The 23,107-nt window shown below is 42.7% G+C and overlaps 1 protein-coding gene and 1 long non-coding RNA gene across 2 annotated transcripts in view; one reads left to right on the top strand and one right to left on the bottom strand.

Moving 5' to 3' along the window:
* LOC117527333 overlaps positions 1 to 4,586 on the bottom strand; it is a 45,462-nt gene extending 40,876 nt beyond the window's left edge. The window contains exons 1-2 of the long non-coding RNA XR_004565496.1: positions 4,527 to 4,586; positions 539 to 663 (exon numbers count right to left, since the gene is read on the bottom strand). This is a non-coding gene — a long non-coding RNA (uncharacterized LOC117527333). The remainder of the gene's footprint in view (positions 1 to 538; positions 664 to 4,526) is intronic.
* LOC117527330 (meiosis inhibitor protein 1) overlaps positions 1 to 23,027 on the top strand; it is a 176,069-nt gene extending 153,042 nt beyond the window's left edge. The window contains exons 28-31 of the mRNA XM_034189645.1: positions 13,618 to 13,699; positions 17,012 to 17,118; positions 17,869 to 18,000; positions 22,750 to 23,027. Coding sequence (XP_034045536.1) covers positions 13,618 to 13,699; positions 17,012 to 17,118; positions 17,869 to 18,000; positions 22,750 to 22,932 — 504 coding nt within the window. The 3' untranslated portion in view covers positions 22,933 to 23,027. The remainder of the gene's footprint in view (positions 1 to 13,617; positions 13,700 to 17,011; positions 17,119 to 17,868; positions 18,001 to 22,749) is intronic.
* Positions 23,028 to 23,107: the final 80 nt, after the last annotated feature.

Genomic DNA, 23,107 nt, shown 5'->3' with positions numbered 1-23,107 from the left:
AGACTGTTACAGCATAAGAATTCTTTCATAAAAAATTAAAGTAAATACAAAAAAGACTTAAAATATCTGTTTATTAATCATGTATTAGCTATGTTTTGATTATTTATGCATACACTAACTGCATAGGTGAAAGCGGGAACTCGTGCTTCTGAAGGGATAGAAACATCCATACTCACTTACCAAGATATCGCTGCACCTGTAGTCTAAGCTGTATGGCAGGCGTTTGCAGGAAGATGGAAAGTCTTTAGAGTTCTTGTGCTTCTTTTTTTTATTATTATTTTGAGATCTGGGTGCCAATGATTGCTTGCCAGTTGGAACCCAGGGGAGTTCCATGAGCTAGTGAATAATGTGATTACAATGCCACCACCACCCCCGTCCCCACCCCACCACCACCACCAAAAGAATACTAAATCAACTGTACATGATAATGAATCTGTGACCCGGACCTGGTTAAGTGGCAGAAAATGAATGAGTACATGATAATGACACTGAAACACGTGAGGTCAGGTGACAGTAAGCTGGATGCAGGGTGTCTTACTATGTAGCAGGAGTAAACATGTTCTGGAGTGACACATTCTGCATGCTGCAGAGATAATCAGGAGGCTGTGAAACAGGTGGGTTGAATGAGGACTGTGCATGCTGTGTAGCAGGAGGGAACTGGTTCTGCAATGACAGGAAAACAGAATGAATTAGAATAGCCTAAATAAAACAGAAAAATGTGTGGCAAACAATAAGCAACCAGTGAGAAACATTTGACACTTTTTACTGGGCATGTGCCTTAATTAGAGGGAAGGGACATAATGGAGTGGTTGCAAAGAGTTGAGGTTGTGAAGTAGGATGAGATTATATAGTTGGGATACACTGTTCAATTAAAGTAACAGAGACTGAGGTGGAGAGGTGAGGAAGAGACGACACCTAGGGTGGAGATGAGTGGCATGTATTTGTCATAGAACTAACTATGTGCAAGAGAGAAAAAGGAAAGACAGGCATGAGACCAGCTCTTGTTGTATACCTTGAAGGTGGTAGTACAACAACCCAGGAGGCAGAGCTGAAGATGCTGAAATTTTCATTGTTACAGACAAGGATGGATGTGATTAGGAGTGAGCATGTTAGAGGGGCAGACCAGGTAGGAGAGAGGCCAGATTGAGATAGCTTAGGTATGTGAAGAAGAGGGATGTGGGGTATGGCTGAGCAATATGACTCCAAATAAATATCAGGATTATTTCCAACTTTTACTTTGATTATGACCAATAAATGAACATTTAGTTAAATACTTCTTTTTTACACTACCCTCATCTGCAGTCATCACTGGCTGTTACAGTTGGAGCTAGACCAGAGTCAAATCAAACCCCGGTAGCAGACAGCCAGGACACAAAGGGATGCAGTACAAAAATCCACAGTGCTTTATTCATCCACAAGGGTGAGCAAAAACAGGTGCAGGGAAGTCCCAACAAAATAAAGAATCCAACACTAACTCAGGGAAACTAAAGGAACATAAAATACAAAACCACAATGGCATAGAAACAAACAGCATGATAAATGACAATCTCTCAGTCTCTCAAACACAGATCAAAATGCTAACCAAAAGACAAAATACAAGTTACAAATACAAAACAGTTGAACACAACCACAAAGACAAGGAGAACCAAGGGCAGAGGAAACAGAGACACGACAGGAGTCAAATCACTGAGACACGATGGACCTGTAACCAGGAAGTAATAAGACACACAGACAGCAGAGGGAACACGAAGGAGACTAGCAGTGGGGGACACCCCCACATACACAAACACACACACCAAAAACGGGACACACATGAATGACAGATCCTGGGGAGACCAGACCCACACGATTGCCATGCACACACATACGGGACCCAGACCACAAAGACACACAAACACCAGACAGATCCTGCCCAGGGGCACACACGCATGCACGCACACACATGCGCGCGCGCACACACACACACACACACACACACACACACACACACACACACACACAGGACTCATACAAAACCTGGACATGAAGCAGAAAGGTTCACACATACACCAGACAGACACAGCCCAGGGGCACGCACACACACACGTAGAGAACCAAAAGGGGGCGTGGGCAACAGACAAAACAAATCATATAAAGGTGAGGACAGAACTGAAACAGGAATCCAAAAACAAAAGACACACACAAGGGCAGTAGAGCGCACACACAACACTGGCAGATCCCAGGATGGGTGACAACCCCCTTTTGTCTTGAAAATTTAACTCCAAGCATACCTGCTGGATCAGGTCAAAACAAAGAGAGGGCAAACCAAGCGTGGTGTGGCCACAAATTGAGCACCCCTGGTTTTCCCCTGGTTTCCGCAGGGGGATTGTCGACCCCAAGCCTGGATAAAGCCAACTGAACAGCTTGCTTGACAAAGGATACTCCGGGTCCGGTTTGCGGCAGGGACTCTGCCTCAGAGGTGTGAGAGTCCACTAATGAATGGGTTGGAGAAAGACCCCTCTCATCCCGATCCTCCACACAGTTTATATCACTTGTCATGTACAAGGAATCAGTCGCAGCAATAGACATGACATCTTCCTCCTGCTGAGTAACTACATTGGTCTGATCAGCCTCATTAGGGACAACAGGAACTGTCACGGCATCCCTAGGCCATAGATTCAGAAGCAAGGACTTAATCTGAGCAAACTCAGAAGTCTACGTTTCGACCTTTTCAGCCAAAGCATGGTCATGAGTAACCTTCTTAGCAGAAGGGGCTCCTGCATGTGGGCGTTTACGGCCCTTTGGTTCCTTCCTGGGGCTGGAGGCCAAAGTCGCACTAGACATTCCACTTTCCAATGCTGCAAGTTTAGCAGATCTCTCTGCCAGTGGCATGCTGGCACAATTAAGACAGGCATCACCAGTCAGGGCTTCCCTCAGGTGTCCGATCCCAAGACACGAGGGCCAAACAGGTACTACAGCCATGCAACAAAGGCCCTGTCAACATTGTGGACTGCTTGCAGATGGCTAACGCAAGCCCTGACGGTTACAGATAGAAAGACAAAGCGTGAATCAAGCCTAGTCTACACTAGCAAACATTTGTTTGCCATGAAAAGTTTGCCTGAGTTTGGTAGTGTGGACGTATTGCCAAACACCACCAAACTAGTTTGCAAAAGTTTGGACATGTTCATTCTTGAAAACATGTTTGGTGAAGTTTGCCAACAAACAGCCAATCAGAGAAGAGCTGGTGATCATGTGAATTACTAGTTGGACAAAATGGTAGCCTCCAAGAAAGAACGAGTGTGGGGATTTGAAGAGATACAAAATTTAATTGAGTAATATGAGAAACATCCATGCCTATACAACACCATAGTCAAGTGCTTTTGTATCAGTGGCTCCACCTTCTGAAGGAATTCCTCGAAAGCTGCCTCATCCATCCTCAGAAAGTTCTTATAACTTGGTTTGTCTGAGGACTGTATTTCTTTAAGAAGGCAATTGTAGGCCCTATACTTGTGTCTTTTCTTAATCCAGGATTTGCACCACAAGCGAGGCTTGTGTTGTTTTTTGCGGCGGCGGCGACGTTCCACAGCAATTACACATATTACTGCTGCAGATGCCCTGATGACTTCTCCCTTGAATTTTGCCATTGTTTCTGATCATTTTTAGAGGGAAAGTACAAAACATTGGAAAACATTACCAAACATTTGTTTGGTAATGTTTGGTACTGTTTCATAGTATGGACGCCCAAGCCAAACATAAGCAAACGCAGTGTTTGGTAATGTTTGCAAACAAAAGTTTGGTCAAGTTTGCCAGTGTAGACTAGGCATAACACGCAGTGTAAATAGTAACACAAGACATGGAGTGTGAATCACTCGCAGCGTAATGCTAACACAAAGCACGGAGCGTGAAGCACTCACAGCCATAGACTTGACACGAGGCACGGAGCGTGAAACACTCACAGCCGTAGACTCAACACGAGGCACGGAACATGAAGCGCTCCCAGCCGCAGACTCGACATGAGGCACGGAGCGTGAAGCACTCCCAGCTGCAGACTTGACACGAGGCACGGAGCGTGAAGCGCTCCCAGCGTAAAAGCTGATACAAGGCCCGGAGCATGAAACGCTCACAGTGTAAAAGCTAATACAAAGCCCAGAGAGTGAAGCACTCACAGTGTAAAAGTTAATACAAGGCCCGGAGCGTGAAACACTCACAGCCACAGTAATAACACGATGCACACAGCTGAAAAACTCACAGCCCAAGTGCTAAGTCACTTACAGCAACGATGACAACACTAGCTGCTAGCGGAGCTGTTAAACTTGGCGGCAGCACAGACGAAGTACTTCAAGGAGTGGAAAACACTCACGGCAAGCCCAACACAGTACACTATACTGGTTCTGATACACATACTACCATGTAGCTAACGGGGTTAGTGACACAACTAAACAAATAGTCAGTTTTCGTCGAAACAACATAGCTAATGTGCACAGGGGAAAATACCCAGCAGGGCAGCAGCGAAGGCGCGCACCCGGCGTTTAGGAAGGTGTACTCACGACAGGCGTCAGTCAAAGAATACAAAAAACGGTGAAGCTGTGTCTCGCAGCCTCTGGAGGACGTGTGCAGTGCACGTAGCTCCAACCAAAGGTGGGTTGCGAGGCTACAAGCGAGAGCTGCAATCGCAGCTAAATGCGTTCTCAACCTCTAAGAATGCGAGAATGTAGAAAAAGAAGCGAGCACTGGGTGCGTCTGGTATATAAAGACAATCAGTGACGTCACCCAGGTCACATCCAATGGCGTGACTTTGTTGGTATATATTCTTGACCTCTGTGCTGCGCACATGTTGTTATCCAGGTGCTAAAGCACCGCCCTCTGGTGGTCAGGATGATTGAAATAGAAGAGGCATTACAGTGCATCCAGAAAGTATTCACTGTGCTTCACTTTTTCCACATTTTGTTATGTTAAAAGCCTTATTATAGAATGGATGGAATTCATTTGTTTCCTCAAAATTCTGCACACAATACCCCATAATGACAATGTGAAAAAAGTTGGTTTTTTTTTGTTTTTTTAGATTTTTACAAATTCATAAAAAAAAAAAAAAGTATTCACAGCCTTTGCCATGAAGCTCAAAAGCTCAGGTGCATCCTGATTTCACTGATCATCCTTGAGATGTTTCTACAGCTTAATTGGAGTCCACCTGGGGTAAATTCAGTTGATTGGACATAATTTCAAAAAGGCACACCTGTCTACATATAAGGTCTCACAGTTGACAGTGCATGTCAGAGCACAAACCAAGCATGAAGTCAAAGAAATTGCCTGTAGGTCTCTTGAGACAAGATTGTCTTCAAGCACAAATCTGGAGAAGGTTACAGAAATATTTCTGCTGCTTTGAAGGTCCCAATGAGCACAGTTGCCTCCATCATCTGTAAATGGAAGAAGTTCGGATCCACCAGAACTCTTGCTAGACTTGGCCGCCTGTCTAAACTGAGTATTAACCCCCAAAACGTGAATTATCTGCAAACCGTTTTTCCCATCAAATTTATTTTCATTTATATAGCGCCAAATCACAAAGGAGTTGCCTCAAGGCACTTCACACAAGTAAGCCTAACCTTACTAACCCCCAAAGCAACAGTGGTAAGGAAAAACTCCCTCTGAGGAAGAAACCTCAAGCAGACCAGACTCAAAGGGGTGACCCTCTGCTTGGGCCATGCTACAGACATAAATTACAAAACAATTCACAAAGCAAATATACAGAAAATGCTGTTAGTGCACAGGACAGGAGGGTCTCCAGCACAACTACCACACCCATCTCTGGATGGAGCTGCACCTTAAACAGAGAGAAAAAACAGAATCAGGCATCAGAAAGACAAGAAATGCAGTATGATTTGTCAACATTAAACAACAAGAAAAACAGAAGAAATACTAAGGTGATCACTGGCCACTAGCCCTAAGCTTCACTAAAAGACCCAGAATTTAGGTAAAGTTGAGGCCGTGGCATGCTCCGTTTCCTAATAAAATGAATTAAAAGAGTAAAAAGCGTAGAACTATACGATGCCAGTATGCTAGCCATACGAAAGGGAAAATAAGTGCGTCTTAAGTCTGGACTTGAAAGTCTCCACAGAATCTGTTTTATTGCCGCAGGGAGATCATTCCACAGAACAGGGGCACGATAAGAGAAAGCTCTATGACCCACAGACTTCTTATTCACCCTAGGGACACAAAGCAGTCCTGCACCCTGAGATCACATGTTTTGCAATCGTTAATTGCAAAACGTTAATACTGAAAAAAGATCTCCCAAAATGTGAATGCGGGTCTCGCAAAATGTTTCTCTTAAGATTATTGAGCCGTTTACCTGGGAAGGGGGGGAGCGGTTTCTGTCCTCTGTGAGTATGACGCCTTCGTTTCTGTTTGACAGGTGGACCGTCTCAGTCAAACTCCTCCCCCAACACTGTCCTCTGAGTGGGACACACCCAGCAGGGTCAGGTGCTTGACACCAGAAGCGAGAGCTGCTCGGACCCCCACCCCCTTCCAAAAAAAAAAAAAAAAAAGAAAAAGAAAAAGAAAATCATTTTTGGAGTGATTGGGTTTGTGATCAAGATTTCCTGCAGTAATTGATCTGTAAACTGAAATCCATAAACTACTTAAACTGAAAACGGTTTGCAGATAATTAACGATTTGCAGCTGATTCACATTTTGGGCGTTAACAAAGGCCTTAGTCGGGCAGGTGACCAAGAGCCTGATGATTACTTTGTGAGAGCTTCAGCATTCCTCTGTGGAGAGAGGAGAACCTTCCAGAACGATATCCATCTCTGCAGCAATCCACCAATCAAGCCTGTATGGTAGAATGCCCAGACAGAAGCACATGGCACATGGCAGCCCGCCTGGAGTTTGGCAAAATCACCTGAAGGATTCTCAGACCATGAGAAACAAAATTCTCTGGTCTGATGAAACAAAGATTGAACTCTTTGGTGTGAATTCCAGGTGTCATGTTTGGAGGAAACCATGCACCATCCCTACAGTGAAGCATGGTGGTGGCAGCATCATGCTGTGGGGATGTTTTTCAGCAGCAGGAACTGGGAGACTAGTCAGGGTTGAGGGAAAGATGAATGCAGCAATGTACAGAGACATCCTGGATGAAAACCTGCTCCAGAGCGCTCTTGACCTCAGACTGGAGCGACCGTTCATCTTTCAGCAGGACAGTGACTCTAAGCACACAGTCAAGATATCAAAGGAGTGACTTCAGGTCAACTCTGTGAATGTCCTTGAGTGGCCCAGCCAGAGCCCAGACCTGAATCCAATTGAACATCTTTGGAGAAATCTGAAAATGGCTGTGCACTGATGCTCCCCATCCAACCTGATGGCGCTTGAGAGGTGCTGCAAAGAGGAATGCACAAGACTGCCCAAAGATAGGTGCACCAAGCTTGTGGCATCATATTCAAGAAGACCTGAAACTGTAATTGCTACCAAAGGTTGCATCAAGAAAGTAATGAGCAAAAGGTCTGAATACTTATGTCCATGTGATTTCTTAGGTTTTTATTTTTAATAACTTTGCAGAAAAATAAAAAAAAAACTTTTCATGTTGTCATTATGAGGTGTTGTGAGTAGAATTTTGAGGGGAAAAATGTATTTATTCCATTTTGGAATAGGGCTGTAACATAACAAAATGTGGAAAAAGTGAAGCTATCAGGATCTGAGACATGAAATGGCTGGACACAATTGCAGGACTCAGACACACAAGTGGAAATTCGAAAGGTTTTACTTGGTTGCCAAGCAAAGTTAGGTACACAGGGCAGCAAACAAAAAAACAGTAACAGTGTCCAAAACATGTAACAGCAGGCGAGGTTAAAAAAAAAAAAACAGGCAGACAGTCGGTACATTACAAGACATAAACTAGAAAACAAGAACACTGTGAGACAAGGCTAGAAGTCTGGCAAAAAGCAGAAACAATCTGGTGAAGACAGGAGGGAAACATGGGGCTTAAATACAGGAGGTGATCAGGGGAAATCAAAAACAGGTCAGGAGAAAAGATCAGGAACAGGGTGTGGCAAATGGAGGACAACAGGAAAGACACACCCAACACTAAACTCCCAGACAAAGGACAAGAGAATACAGGGAACACAAAACCAACCATGACATCAAAAGACAAAAATAAAACCCAAAATAACATAACCCACAATTCCAACCATAACAGAAGCACTGTGAATACTTTCCGGATTCACTGTATTTGGGAGTTTAAGCAGCAGCAGGATCAACATTTTCACTGTAGTATTGTTGATAAAAGTTTAACTCCCTACCACCCGCCTCATTTTGGCAGGTCAGTATCTCACAAAAAGTGGAATTTGGTGATAGGTTATAACTGTCAATTTCCATTAGTTGCTCAGCACTAATACAGGGTACGTCAGGTGAAGGATGCTAAGGATGGAGCCACCAGTCAAAAGGAGAAGAGTAAGTCCACAGAGGAGGTTTATGAATGTGGAGATGGCAGACTTGCAGGTGGTTGGTGTGACAGAAGAAGATGCAAAGGACAGAGGGAGACGGATGATCTGCTTTTGCGATCCTTAATGAGAGCAAATGAAAGATGAGGAATGTGTGAAAATACAAGGAAGCTTTCTCTTCTGCTGCGTGCCAGCTGTATGAGAAGCTTTAATGGCATTGTTTACACGAGGGTGCGGCTCATTACTCCTGCATATGGTTATGTTTTGATAAGATTCCAATTACTGGCCTTTGTCACTATGACTTCAGTTATAAGAAGGTAACAAAAATCATGAACATGAGGATTTGCAGATATTAATATTTCTCTTTGACAACCAAAAATAAATAAATACAGTGAGGAAAATAAGTATTTGAACACCCTGCGATTTTGCAAGTTTTCCCACTTAGAAATCATGGAGGGGTCTGAAATTTTCATTTTAGGTGCATGTCCACTGTAAGAGACATAATCTAAAAAAAAAATCTGGAAATCACAATGTATGATTTTTTTAATAATTTATTTGCATGTTACTGCTGCAAATAAGTATTTGAACACCTGTGAAAATCAATGTTAATATTTGGTACAGTAGCCTTTGTTGCAGTTACAGAGGTCAAACGTTTCCTGTAGTTTCTCACCAGGTTTTCACACACTGCAGCAGGGATTTTGGTCCACTCCTCCATACAGATCTTCTCCAAATCTTTCAGGTTTGGAGTTTCGGCTCCCTCCAAAGATTTTCTATTGAGTTCAGGTCTGGAGACTGGCCAGGCCACTCCAGGACCTTGAAATGCTTCTTACAGAGCCCCTCCTTAGTTGCCCTGGCTGTGTGTTTGGGGTCATTGTCATACTGGAAGACCCAGCCATGACCCATCTTCAAGGGAAGAGGGGGAAGGAGGTTGTTTGCTAAAATCTCGCAATACATGATCCCATCCATCCTCCCTTCAATACAGTGCAGTCGTCCTGTCCCCTTTGCAGAAGAGCATCCCCAGAGTATGATGTTTCCACCCCCATGCTTCACGGTTGGGATGGTTTTCTTGGGGTTGTTCTCATCCTCTAAACATGGTAAGTGGAGTTGATTCAAAAAAGCTCTATTCTGGTCTCTGACCTGACCACATGACCTGCTCCCATGCCTCCTCTGGATCATCCAGATGGTCACTGGTGAACTTCAAATGGGCCTGGACATGTGCTGGCTTGAGCAGGAGGACCTTGCTGCCCTGCAGGATTTTAAAACATGACAGCATCATGTGTTACTAATGTAATCTTTGTGACTGTGGTCCCAGCTCTCTTCAGGTCATTGACCAAAAGTGCTGCTTTTGATACTGTTGACCATAAAATTTTATTACAGAGATTAGAGCATGCCATAGGTATTAAAGGCACTGCGCTGCGGTGGTTTGAATCATATTTATCTAATAGATTACAATTTGTTCATGTAAATGGGGAATCTTCTTCACAGACTAAGGTTAATTATGGAGTTCCACAAGGTTCTGTGCTAGGACCAATTTTATTCACTTTATACATGTTTCCCTTAGGCAGTATTATTAGACAGCATTGCTTAAATTTTCATTGTTACGCAGATGATACCCAGCTTTATCTATCCATGAAGCCTGAGGACACACACCAATTAGCTAAACTGCAGGATTGTCTTACAGACATAAAGACATGGATGACCTGTTGTGAAAGTGTAGTGACACGGACCCACAACAGGGGGCGCAAAGGAACGGACAATAGAAGAAGTCAAATCTGGACACTTTACTGTTGTGAATGCCACAACTATACACAGCAGATTTCAGGATGAATACAAAGTCAATCAATCAAGGTGTCGTGTGGGCAGGCTCGACGATAGGAGACGTCCGTCTGGAGAAGAACCGGAACCACACGATTTCCTCCGCCACCGAACCAGGAGAATACTGGAGCCGCCAAGTCCCGAGTTCCCCCAGGTTGCCACCGTCTCCGCGTGTCGGATCCGGTACTGCTGGCGAAGAGCAAAAACAGTCAGCAAGTCAGGTGGGAAAACACCTCCACCTTAACACCAGAAAGCTGGCACGTGCAGTAGTAAGTGTACTTATCAAAGGTTTGGAGTGAAGACGTCAGTCCAAACCCAGCCTCCAGCTACAAGCACTCACAAAACCTACTGCAAAAATAACACAAGCAAATACTGTCTGTGGTAGACAAAACAATGGCTGAGAACAAATTACCTCCTTGATAGGACGATATCTCGGCGACGTGGTGGAGGTGTCGTCCTGCTTTTATCAGGGGTGAGGCGTAGATGATTGGTGACAGCTGTCATAGCCGATGAGTAACAGCTGTCACCTCGACCGCTCTTGTGGGGCGGCAGCGCCCTCTCGTGCCTGAAGCCCGCACTTGAGGCAGGGCGCCCTCTGGTGGTGGGCCAGCAGTACCTCCTCTTCTGGCGGCCCACACAACATGACCTCTAATTTCCTGCTTTAAACTCAGATAAAACTGAAGTTATTGTACTTGGCCCCACAAATCTTAGAAACATGGTGTCTAACAAGATCCTTACTCTGGATGGCATTACCCTGACCTCTAGTAATACTGTGAGAAATCTTGGAGTCATTTTTGATCAGGATATGTCATTCAATGCGCATATTAAACAAATATGTAGGACTGCTTTTTTGCATTTGCGCAATATCTCTAAAATTAGAAAGGTCTTGTCTCAGAGTGATGCTGAAAAACTAATTCATGCATTTATTTCCTCTAGGCTGGACTATTGTAATTTATTATTATCAGGTTGTCCTAAAAGTTCCCTGAAAAGCCTTCATTTAATTCAAAATGCTGCAGCTAGAGTACTGACGGGGACTAGAAGGAGAGAGCATATCTCACCCATATTGGCCTCTCTTCATTGGCTTCCTGTTAATTCTAGAATAGAATTTAAAATTCTTCTTCTTACTTATAAGGTTTTGAATAATCACGTCGCATCTTATCTTAGGGACCTCATAGTACCATATCACCCCAATAGAGCGCTTCGCTCTCAGACTGCAGGCTTACTTGTAGTTCCTAGGGTTTGTAAGAGTAGAATGGGAGGCAGAGCCTTCAGCTTTCAGGCTCCTCTCCTGTGGAACCAGCTCCCAATTCAGATCAGGGAGACAGACACCCTCTCTACTTTTAAGATTAGGCTTAAAACTTTCCTTTTTGCTAAAGCTTATAGTTAGGGCTGGATCAGGTGACCCTGAACCATCCCTTAGTTATGCTGCTTTAGACTTAGACTGCTGGGGGGTTCCCATGATGCACTGAGTGTTTCTTTCGCTTTTTGCTCTGTATGCACCACTCTGCATTTAATCATTAGTGATTGATCTCTGCTCCCATCCACAGCATGTCTTTTTCCTGGTTCTCTCCCTCAGCCCCAACCAGTCCCAGCAGAAGACTGCCCCTCCCTGAGCCTGGTTCTGCTGGAGGTTTCTTCCTGTTAAAAGGGAGTTTTTCCTTCCCACTGTCGCCAAGTGCTTGCTCACAGGGGGTCGTTTTGACCTTTGGGGTTTTTCCGTAATTATTGTATGGCCTTGCCTTACAATATGAGGCGCCTTGGGGCGACGGTTTGTTGTGATTTGGCGCTATATAAATAAAATTGATTTGATTTAATTTGATTTGACCAGGTCCTCCTGTGTAATTCCTTAGCTTTCTCAGAATCATCCTTACCCCACAAGTGAGATCTTGCATGGAGTCCCAGACCGAGGGAGATTGACAGTCATCTTGTTTTTCTTCCACTTTCTAATAAATAATCATAACAGTTGTTGTCTTCTACCAAGCTGCTTGCCTGTTGTCCTGTAGTCCATCCCAGCCTTGTGCAGGTCTACAGTTTTGTCCTTGGTGTCCTTAGACACCTCTTTGGTCTTAGCTATGGTGGACTGTTTGGAGTGTGATTGATTGAGTGTGTGAACAGGTGTCTTTTATACAGGTAACAAGTTCAAACAGGTGCAGTTAATACAGGTAAAGAGTGCAGAATAAGAGGGCTTCTGTGTGAGCCAGAATTCTTGCTGGTTGGTAGGTGTTCAAATAATTATTTGCAGCAGTAACATACAAATAAATTATTGAAAAATCATACATTGTGATTTCCGGATTGTTTTTTAGATTATGTCTCTCACAGTGGACATGCACCTAAGATGAAAATTTCAGACCCCTCCATGATTTCTAAGTGGGAGAACTAGCAAAACCGCAGGGTGTTCAAATACTTATTTTCCTCACTGTAAATAAATAATAATTCAGATTGAATGCACAAAGTCTAGGATAATCATTAATATATATATATATATATATATATATATATATATATATATATTTATCCCATGTCTGTGATGCAGTGTGCCATCCGCTGGTTCCACACCAGTGACATTCCCTGCAGTTTTGTACTGAGCATTGGCTCTATGGTTCACTGTAACTGTCCCCTATTTCTCCTTTTCTCTCTCTCTTGTTTTGCTCTTTTTGTCCTGCTGATATTGTTGAGGAAACACTGCGTCCCCCTGCATTACTCCTATTCTTCATGCCCTTCACTGATCTTTGCTTCATTTATACTCATTTGCTCCTCCTGTGCTCACCCTTCTGCTTATCTTACCTCTGCTCTCATCCTCTCTTCTTGCTCATACCCCATTACTTTCCTCTTGCTTTCTTCACTATCTCGCTTTAACCTCTGCTTTCATCTTCATCTCCTCCTCTGCCCTTATAGTACGTGTCCTTTTTCTTACCTGAAACACTCCTGCTCCCCTGTTCTTTCATCCCCTCCCTCATCTCCTCCCTCTCATCCACTCCTTTCTTCTCCTGTCTGCTCTCTGCCCCAAGATTAGGTGTAACGATCGACTGTCGTCTGAATATCTCCCTGGCCTACTTAAGTATTTTTGGCCACATCATAGTCCTCAATGCCAGAAATGCTACAGTGGCAGAGAGATGCATTATTAAATGCTCATTTAGTCATTATATCTGGTGCGATTCTTGTTCTCTTTGGCTGCATTCCCGTCCACTGGCACACATTCATCTGAATGTGCACAGTATCTCTCTGTGTGTTTGTTGTCCATATCTGTTTATAGTGCATCTATGGCTGTGCTTGTGTCTGCTCATGCAAAGCCTATTTGTCTTTTTGGCTCTGGGATATGGAAGATTTTCTTTTCTTTATGCTGTTTTTGAAAAGTTGACTCCTCATACTTTACTCAAGCATGTCTTTTTCTCCTCAGAAGGATGAGCTGTTGCTGAGAGCCTCAGTCAACTGCTTGGGCTCCCTGCTGAGTTTCATCCGCAGGAAGAGTCCCACTACAGGTATCAAACACAAAGACGGTTTGTGAATGAGGCAGTGTCATAAATCTATACATGTGCACTTGTGTGTGTGTGTGTGTGTGTGTGTGTGTGTGTGTGTGTGTGTGTGTGTGTGTGTGTGTGTGTGTGTGTGTGTGTGTGTGTGTGTGTGTGTGTGTGTGTGTGTGTGTGTGGTGATGTGTGTGTGGGTTGTGAGAGAGAGACATTTGAGGAATAAGAATGATGAGAAAGTTTTAAGTGTGTCAGGTGTTATTTTAGAGAGAACGCGTTGAACAACATATCTGTGCACTCACAACATATTTGCGAGAATAAATGTGGAGTGACAGTGTATTTGTTTTAGGGAGATTGTCTATGTGTGAAACATTCAGGTTAGTGTGGAACAAAACATTTATCATAAAAAGAGTCACATTACAGGAGTCTACATACTGACAAGTTCTACAGGTTTCTCCTTGTTTGTTGTCATGTGGTTATCATCACTATCTCACATTCATTCCCAGTAGAATTTCAATTTATTTCAATTTTCAATTTTTTTTCATTTATATACTGCCAAATCAAAACAAAGTTGCCTCAAGGTGCTTCATACAAGTAAGGTCTAACCTTACCAACCCCCAGAGCAAGCACACAGACGAGGTGGGTTGGATTTCCTACTGGACACAAGCCTCGAGTGTCCTCGGTCCCACTGTGAAGGGGTTTTCCAGGAGAGATCTTGGTATGAGGATGTTTCAAAAGAAACAAACCCCAGCTAAAACCTCCACAAAGTGCCTAGGCACCAGGGCGTATGAAGAAAATGGTGCAACTTCTCCCAGTGCTGCGGGGAGATGTCTCCTCTGTAGCAGCACTCAGCTGGGTCAGCCACCAGATCAGCGGTGTTATCCACCAGATAGTTCTGATCCTGGACCCCAGCAACAACACCATCAATGGGCTAAAAGAATCCAGTGAAACTGCATCATTGTAAATTGGTCCATTGGGGAGAAGAAAAAGATCTCTCACTGCTCCGCTTACTCAGACTTGAGAAGTCGGGCAGGAGATCAAAGGCAGTATTTGAGGAGAGGAAAGGTCACCATCTTGAAGAGAGCCCCTCGGATACAAAGTCAGTAATGTTAAGGGTGCAGCTTTAGACCCCGGGTCTGGGGCCCACTGTACTCTTGTAGAAGGAAATTCAAGACAAATGAAAAAAAAAACAGTGGTCAGGAAAAACTCCCTCTGATGATTTGAAGAAGGAACCTCAAGCAGACCAGACTCAAAGGGGTGACCCTCTGCTTGGGCCATGCACTCAACACAATTTACAAAACAATTTACAAAACAAATATACAGGATATTTTGCCAGTGCACAGGACGGGAGGGTTGCAGAAACAGACACCACACCCATCTCTGGAGCTGCACCTCAAACAGAGAGAAAAAACAGAATCAGGCATCGGAAAGACAACAAATACAGTAGAATTTTTCAGAAGGAAGCAACAAGAAAAACAAAAAATTCTAGGGTGATCGCCGGCCACTACCCCTAAGGTTCACTAAAAGTCCCAGAATTTAGATAAAGTTGAGGCCGCGGCCCACTCCGTTTCCTAATAAAATGAATTTAAAAAGGTAGAAAGAATAGTAACATACTATGCCAGTATGCTAGCGATATGAAAGGGAAAATAGGTGTGTCTTAAGTCTGGACTTGAAAGTCTCTACAGAAGAGGTCTCAAACTCCAGAAAGAGCAGAGAGGGTGGTTGTAAAGAAAGCCTGCACCCTCTCTGCCCTTTCTGGAATGAGTTTGAGACCTCTGCTCTACAGAATCTGACTGTTTTATTAATGCAGGGAGATCATTCCACAGAGCAGGGGCGTTAATGTAAATAAAATTCAACACAAATCTGAGATTGGCAGATACCTGAGAAGATCTTACAGAGATCACTAGATGGTGCCTATATCTTTACAGGAGACAAAGGTCCAAGTCTTTAGAGTTCTGGTGCTTCCTGTCTTACTGTATGGTTGTCATACCTAGATGCTAAGCAGTGACCTGGGGTGATGACTGGATGTCTTTGGTGCTAGGGTACAGCTGTAATGAGTTAGTGTCAAATAAACTGTCATTTAGGGAGACTCAGATGAGGAGTGAGACCAGGAGTATCACTTGCCTTGTGAGAAAATGTCAGATTTGACATTTTGGCCATGTGATGCATTTCTCAGTGCCTGTATAAGCATGCAGGTGCCTCAGTGTTGAGGGCCCAAGCAGCTCCAGAAAACCAAGGAGTCACGTTTTTCCCCTGCTGAGGTTAGATAGACGGTTACTAGTGACAGGTGGAGATGGTTCGGTTGTCTGCCTGGGTGTTTGACCTCCAGGACTCCAGGCACTTGTATGACATAGTGGATGTGGTGGCACATGGCACCTGTGTATGCTCCCAAACTGGCCTTGACAGATCGAGTAGAAGGAATTTCATCCAGGCTATTGATGCCCACCCCAGTCTCATATTTTTTTTTCATGCTCCTGTGACGAAATGAGTCAAATCTTCGTGACGGGGTTTTTTAACTCACTATTACTAACCCTACTCCTACCCCCGACCCTAACCTTAACCATAACCTAATCTTACTCCTTACTCCCACCCTAACCATAACCACCCCTGACCCACCCCGCTTCACTTTTAATTTCGTGCAGCCATCACGGAATGAATTAGAATGAATTTGTGCTGCCATGATGAAAATGAGGCGCTTTTCATCATAATATTACGAACCAACAGATTAATGTATATTTCGTGCTGCTGAATCACGACTTGCCGTGAGACCAGGTTGTGATGCCACTGCACACCTGACCAATCAATATACCAGACAGAGCTGTTGGAATGTGTCATAGAGTGATTTGTCAAGAACATTCCCATCATTTTTTGTTGCCTACATGAGGCTTCCATCTCACTTCAGTCATCTGAACAGTCCTGTGGATGAAGGATATAGTCAACTGTGCATCTTTTGTATGTATCTCTGCTTTCAGCATTGTTTTTTACACGGTACTGTAGCTGTTACTCAACTGTACATTCATATATCAGTCATGTATACTTTAAGCCTTGAGGCCTGCATTTATCCTTGGATTCTGGATCCTAATCCATTGCAGGTTATTTCTCCAGTCCAAGCTGGACTGGAACAGTAAGAAGTGTCTTGCCAAAGTTCACATACAGGTAGCATAACCAGGAATCAAACCCATGTCTGTATATTGGTAGCTGAACTCCTTATCCCATTGAACTACCTGCACTACAAGGGTGAATAGGACAAAGGTAAAATGAGATGATCTGAATTAGTTGTACTGACTTTTAGTTTCTTTCTTCCCCTGTGTTGCTCTGTGTTAGCCAAGAATGTCGTGTGTCAAACTTGGAGACGATTCCAGTTCGACTGCTTGCTCAACTCAGGAGAGAACTGGCTTTTGCACCCTGCTACTCTCACCCTCATTACACTTGTGAGTTTGATGCATTCTTTACACCTACCAGCAGCTGGAGCGGGTGGACAAACAGCGGGGCTTGTTTTCACAGGTGGTCGGGATTTTAAACATGATTGGGACAAAAGCATAGACTGCTGATTATGCAGCTTTCATATGCGTAACAAGCCATGCTTTGATACAAAGGCAAATTACAAAAAATAATCACACACTCCAACTTTAACAGAAAAAGAACAACTCATTTACACATATAATAGTGTAGAGATCACCACAATGTAAAAGTTAACAGGTTTTCCATTACCACTGGTATAATCTTGTCCTTCCTAATCCCTTCCATTATATCCAAGAATGCACACTGGTTAGTCAAGACGTATGTCTGGCTTTTTGTCTGTTGTGGGTGCATTGTATACACAAAATGTAGATAAACTTGGTTAATGTAATGCATGAACACCATATTTTTCAAATGCTTTTCAAATTTTTACACAGGTGTCAGCACATTTATGTGACTTTTATATTAACTTACAGTAATGCTAAAAGAGAAGCACAGTTTCATTTAACTGAGCAACATTCCATAGCAACAATGGCAGTGATCTTTATTAATGATCTGTAATCTGTGATTGGAATTGTCCATTACAGTCCTTCAGCTTTTAAAACACCGCAGTGTGATTAAATAAGCATCGTGGGCATCTGTCCACTGTGAGCTGTACAAGAATGAATGAACTGTATGTATGTCTTGGGTGTATGTCATGAAGCTGTTTGTGTTGCCTGCAGCTTCTGCAGCATGGCAGTGCAGCCCTGCTGTGGGATCCCGACCTGCTCCAGGTGATGGAGGCGGTGGAGAGGAGGGGTGTGACGGAGCTCAGCCACGAAGCAACACAGGCTGTCAGGCTGCTGCTCGCACAGGTACGACCATTACACTGACAGAAATGTCTATGCTGGAGTATTTTCATATTTGACAACTGGGATACACACACAGACTTAGCCATGAACAGTGCTCTAATATACTAAAGTAAAAAAAATGCTTCTTAATGCTAGTAAAGTATTGGTATAAGGGGTGGTGGCCAAGCAGTTAATTGCACTTGTTTCCAGTGCTGAAGATTTCCAGTTCAAACCCACCCCTGCCCATAATGTGAATTTGCATCGTAAAATGCACCTGGTGTAAAACTTGTGCTGAATTAACATGCAGCTCCACCTCAGATCTGCTGTAGTGTCCCTGAGTGAAAACAAGGGACCAACCAAAGGGACTTGAGTATTGGCATGGACTTTTGTGGGAGCAGGTTGACCGTGAGCTCTACTTTGGAGAAATTGTGACTGCAGTGATATTTGGAATTCCTGCACAGTGCCTTGTGTCTGAGAATTTTGTCTTTTGCAGCAGGCTGTCCGTCTATCTTAGACTAATACCATCCCTTTGAAATTTAAATTACAGCAGTTTGTTGGCTGTTGTGTACGTTACTTTGTTCACATGCTTTATTCTATAGTTGTTGCACAAATCCATTATGTTGTCAGATTTAATTTATTATTGTTATTGGTGGGAATTATCAGATGATTTTCACTGACTGTTGTACTCAGTTTATTGTCAAAGGCTCAATTTTGACCAAAGTATTTTCTTTTCTCTGTGTGCCACCTCTTGCTGTTGCACCACATGCACTGTGCTGAGCACAAAAATATCAAAGCAAGAAAGATAAGGAAAATAGCTGCATGTGTTCATGCTGAATGCCCTTTCTGTTACACTTTTAAAAAAGCCTTCAGGATTCATACATTTTCAGTGTTATTTTTCAGTACATTCATTTTAATATTCATTTGAATGTACAAATGTCACCAGAGGAACTGTATATTTTAAGTATTATTATAACAGCAGAAAATCATCTGGGAATTATAGAAAGAATCTTGGTGTATGATTTAACAAAAATACAGTATATCAAATAATCTGCTCCATAAATCATAGGAAAACTTCAAAAATGCACAAATATTAAGGTGAAATGCAAAAATATAGTGTAATTTAGAAAAATTATACCAGGTCAATTGGGGGTTTCTTTTCAAATGCTGCACAGTTTTAATCACATCTCTGATTAAGCAGAAGTTTCTTGCACAGGCAGTTTCCTGTTATTTGTTGAATTGCATTACAGATGTTATGCACAGTAGAATGTGATTTTGTATAGATTGTCTGACTCCTGGGTTATGTATATGTGTGTATTTTTTTTATCCATGAAGAAGTTAAGATCATGAAATTCTCTGTATCCTGCGTGTCTTCACAGTAAATGTCTTAAGTCTTCCATGTATGCTTCAGGATGTTGTAAACTTCATATCAGATTGTTTATGTAAGACCCACCTCCTGATATTTTATTCTTGAAGTAACCTGAGTGCTCTGAAAGTAGTTCAGAGTTGAAATGACAATGATGGAACTGTCTGCAGCTTGTAGTGGTGAATGTGTGCCAGAGGATTATTTGTATGAAGTGTCTGAATGTATGTGCCTGTGTTATTGATATGGGTGCGCATGTGTGTGTGAGACACTGGAACAGCTTTGATGTGGCAGAAACACTGCTCTTAGCAGTATCAAGACAGTACCCCCCCCAGGCCACCTTACCCATCCTCAAACAACTTATTCTGTGTCACATACTTCAGCAGGTTTTCTTGACCTTCCTTTCAACTGAATTAAAATGTAATCTTTTGAGAGGCTTCTTTATGTGCACCACCGATTGTACGATGTCTCCACATTATCCAAAAGTGTTTGCATGTCTGTGCTTTTAGAAATATCACGCATAATTTGGCTTTGCAGCTTTAGAACATTCCAGTTTCACCCTGCCTCTTAATGCATTTCTTTGTTTGTCCCCCATCTCGGGCACAAGAAGCCGTTGCTGCAGTAACCGATTGATTTTTGGATGAGAATACGGAGAGTATTGATTGACTGAGTGGTCCAAAGTGAATCTCAGGAAGACTTTAGTTCAACTGACTTAAGAATTTTCATTGTGAACTGACTCCACATGTCCTCCATGATGTCTTTTGTCACTATTTCAATTTCAATTTTCAATTTATTTTCCTTTATATAGCGCCAAATCACAACAGAGTTGCCTCAAGGCACTTCACACAGGTAGCTGCCTGAAGATGAAATTATTAGAAGTCTCCTTTGGAGAAACATTTTTGCCAAATTTTGTGCTTATTTTATTTGGAGTTTGCATATTATTTAAACATCCACAATGGATCTGGTGGCTCCAACACTTTACAGGTTAGATGCCAAACATTTAAGACATGCTGCCAAAAGAACTATTTTTATACTACCACTGAAAACAAAACACCCATTTGATTCTCTCCAAGTATCTAATCCAAGCATCTATTCAGAAATGTATTATTAACTGCTGCACGTCTGTCAGTAATTTAATCAATCAATCAATTTTTTTATATAGCGCCAAATCACAACAAACAGTTGCCCCAAGGCGCTTTATATTGTAAGGCAAGGCCATACAATAATTATGTAAAACCCCAACGGTCAAAACGACCCCCTGTGAGCAAGCACTTGGCTACAGTGGGAAGGAAAAACTCCCTTTTAACAGGAAGAAACCTCCAGCAGAACCAGGCTCAGGGAGGGGCAGTCTTCTGCTGGGACTGGTTGGGGCTGAGGGAGAGAACCAGGAAAAAGACATGCTGTGGAGGGGAGCAGAGATCGATCACTAATGATTAAATGCAGAGTGGTGCATACAGAGCAAAAAGAGAAAGAAACAGTGCATCATGGGAACCCCCCAGCAGTCTACGTCTATAGCAGCATAACTAAGGGATGGTTCAGGGTCACCTGATCCAGCCCTAACTATAAGCTTTAGCAAAAAGGAAAGTTTTAAGCCTAATCTTAAAACTAGAGAGGGTGTCTGTCTCCCTGATCTGAATTGGGAGCTGGTTCCACAGGAGAGGAGCCTGAAAGCTGAAGGCTCTGCCTCCCATTCTACTCTTACAAACCCTAGGAACTACAAGTAAGCCTGCAGTCTGAGAGCGAAGCGCTCTATTGGGGTGATATGGTACTACGAGGTCCCTAAGATAAGATGGGACCTGATTATTCAAAACCTTATAAGTAAGAAGAAGAATTTTAAATTCTATTCTAGAATTAACAGGAAGCCAATGAAGAGAGGCCAATATGGGTGAGATATGCTCTCTCCTTCTAGTCCCCGTCAGTACTCTAGCTGCAGCTTTTTAGGGAACTTTTAGGACAACCTGATAATAATGAATTACAATAGTCCAGCCTAGAGGAAATAAATGCATGAATTAGTTTTTCAGCATCACTCTGAGACAAGACCTTTCTGATGTTAGAGATATTGCGTAAATGCAAAAAAGCAGTCCTACATATTTGTTTAATATGCGCTTTGAATGACATATCCTGATCAAAAATGACTCCAAGATTTCTCACAGTATTACTAGAGGTCAGGGTAATGCCATCCAGAGTAAGGATCTGGTTAGACACCATGTTTCTAAGATTTGTGGGGCCAAGTACAATAACTTCAGTTTTATCTGAGTTTAAAAGCAGGAAATTAGAGGTCATCCATGTCTTTGTCTGTAAGACAATCCTGCAGTTTAGCTAATTGGTGTGTGTCCTCTGGCTTCATGGATAGATAAAGCTGGGTATCATCTGCGTAACAATGAAAATTTAAGCAATACCGTCTAATAATACTGCCTAAGGGAAGCATGTATAAAGTGAATAAAATTGGTCCTAGCACAGAACCTTGTGGAACTCCATAATTAACTTTAGTCTGTGAAGAAGATTCCCCATTTACATGAACAAATTGTAATCTATTAGACAAATATGATTCAAACCACCGCAGCGCAGTGCCTTTAATACCTATGGCATGCTCTAATCTCTGTAATAAAATTTTATGGTCAACAGTATCAAAAGCAGCACTGAGGTCTAACAGAACAAGCACAGAGATGAGTCCACTGTCCGAGGCCATAAGAAGATCATTTGTAACCTTCACTAATGCTGTTTCTGTACTATGATGAATTCTAAAACCTGACTGAAACTCTTCAAATAGACCATTCCTCTGCAGATGATCAGTTAGCTGTTTTACAACTTTATTTGACATCTGCTCACAAGCTTGTCTAACTGTCAAGTTAGCAATGTTTTTTTCATACTGTTCACAGGTAGGAAGCTTACAAATAACACACGTCAATTTATTTTGTTCATATGGACTGCATTTATATAGTGCTTTTCCATCTGCATGAGACGCTCAAAACGCTTTACAAATAATGCATCACATTCACCCCAATGTGAGGGTGCTGCCATACAAGGCACTCACTACACACCGGGAGCAACTAGGGGATTAAAGGGGATTGTTTGAGCTGATAAAAAGGGGGGAAAAAAAATCAGTCGCTTCAGTCCTGCACGACTCACTAGTAGCATGTACGTAGTCAGACTAAACAAATACTTTCACGTTGTTACCGTGGCTTGTGAAAATATGAAATCAGCATGTTTCACAACATTTTTTTAAAACAAATAATTAATCATTTAAAATAATTGAGGTTATTACATAATGAGGGCCATCTGAATTCTAATTGGCCTCATAATCTCAGCTCATCTAACCTTTTAATTTATTTTTGTGCATTCACAAATCATTTTTCCTTCTTTTTTCTCTCCTCTGCAGTCTCTTATATCCCTCTCCTTTTGATGATATGCAGGTGCAGAGTGAGGTCCTGCAGCTGCCACTCACAGAGGAACACAGGCAGAAGGTGAGACGTATGATGGAGTCCCTTAAGCCAGAGAGGCCCGCTGAGTTCTCCAACCGCAACGTGATGTATCCCTCAGCTAACATTGAAATAAACTCACATGCACTTGTAAAGTTTACAAAACACATGTTGTGAAGTGACATGCAGGCATGCGCTCTCACTCGTACATGAACATTTCTTGTGGAATCTTGCAAACAGCTTGAAACACGCTTGAAGTATCTGACAAGTGTTGCAAAAAGTGAATTAATACGTATGTATATACACATCATGAAATATGTTGGTAGTGTGCATCAAAAGTCAGCAGAGCATC

The sequence above is a fragment of the Thalassophryne amazonica genome, chromosome 16 (genome assembly GCF_902500255.1).
Source record: "Thalassophryne amazonica chromosome 16, fThaAma1.1, whole genome shotgun sequence".
In the NCBI taxonomy this organism is placed as follows: Eukaryota; Metazoa; Chordata; class Actinopteri; order Batrachoidiformes; family Batrachoididae; genus Thalassophryne; species Thalassophryne amazonica.
This window is presented reverse-complemented; position numbering and strand designations above follow the sequence as displayed.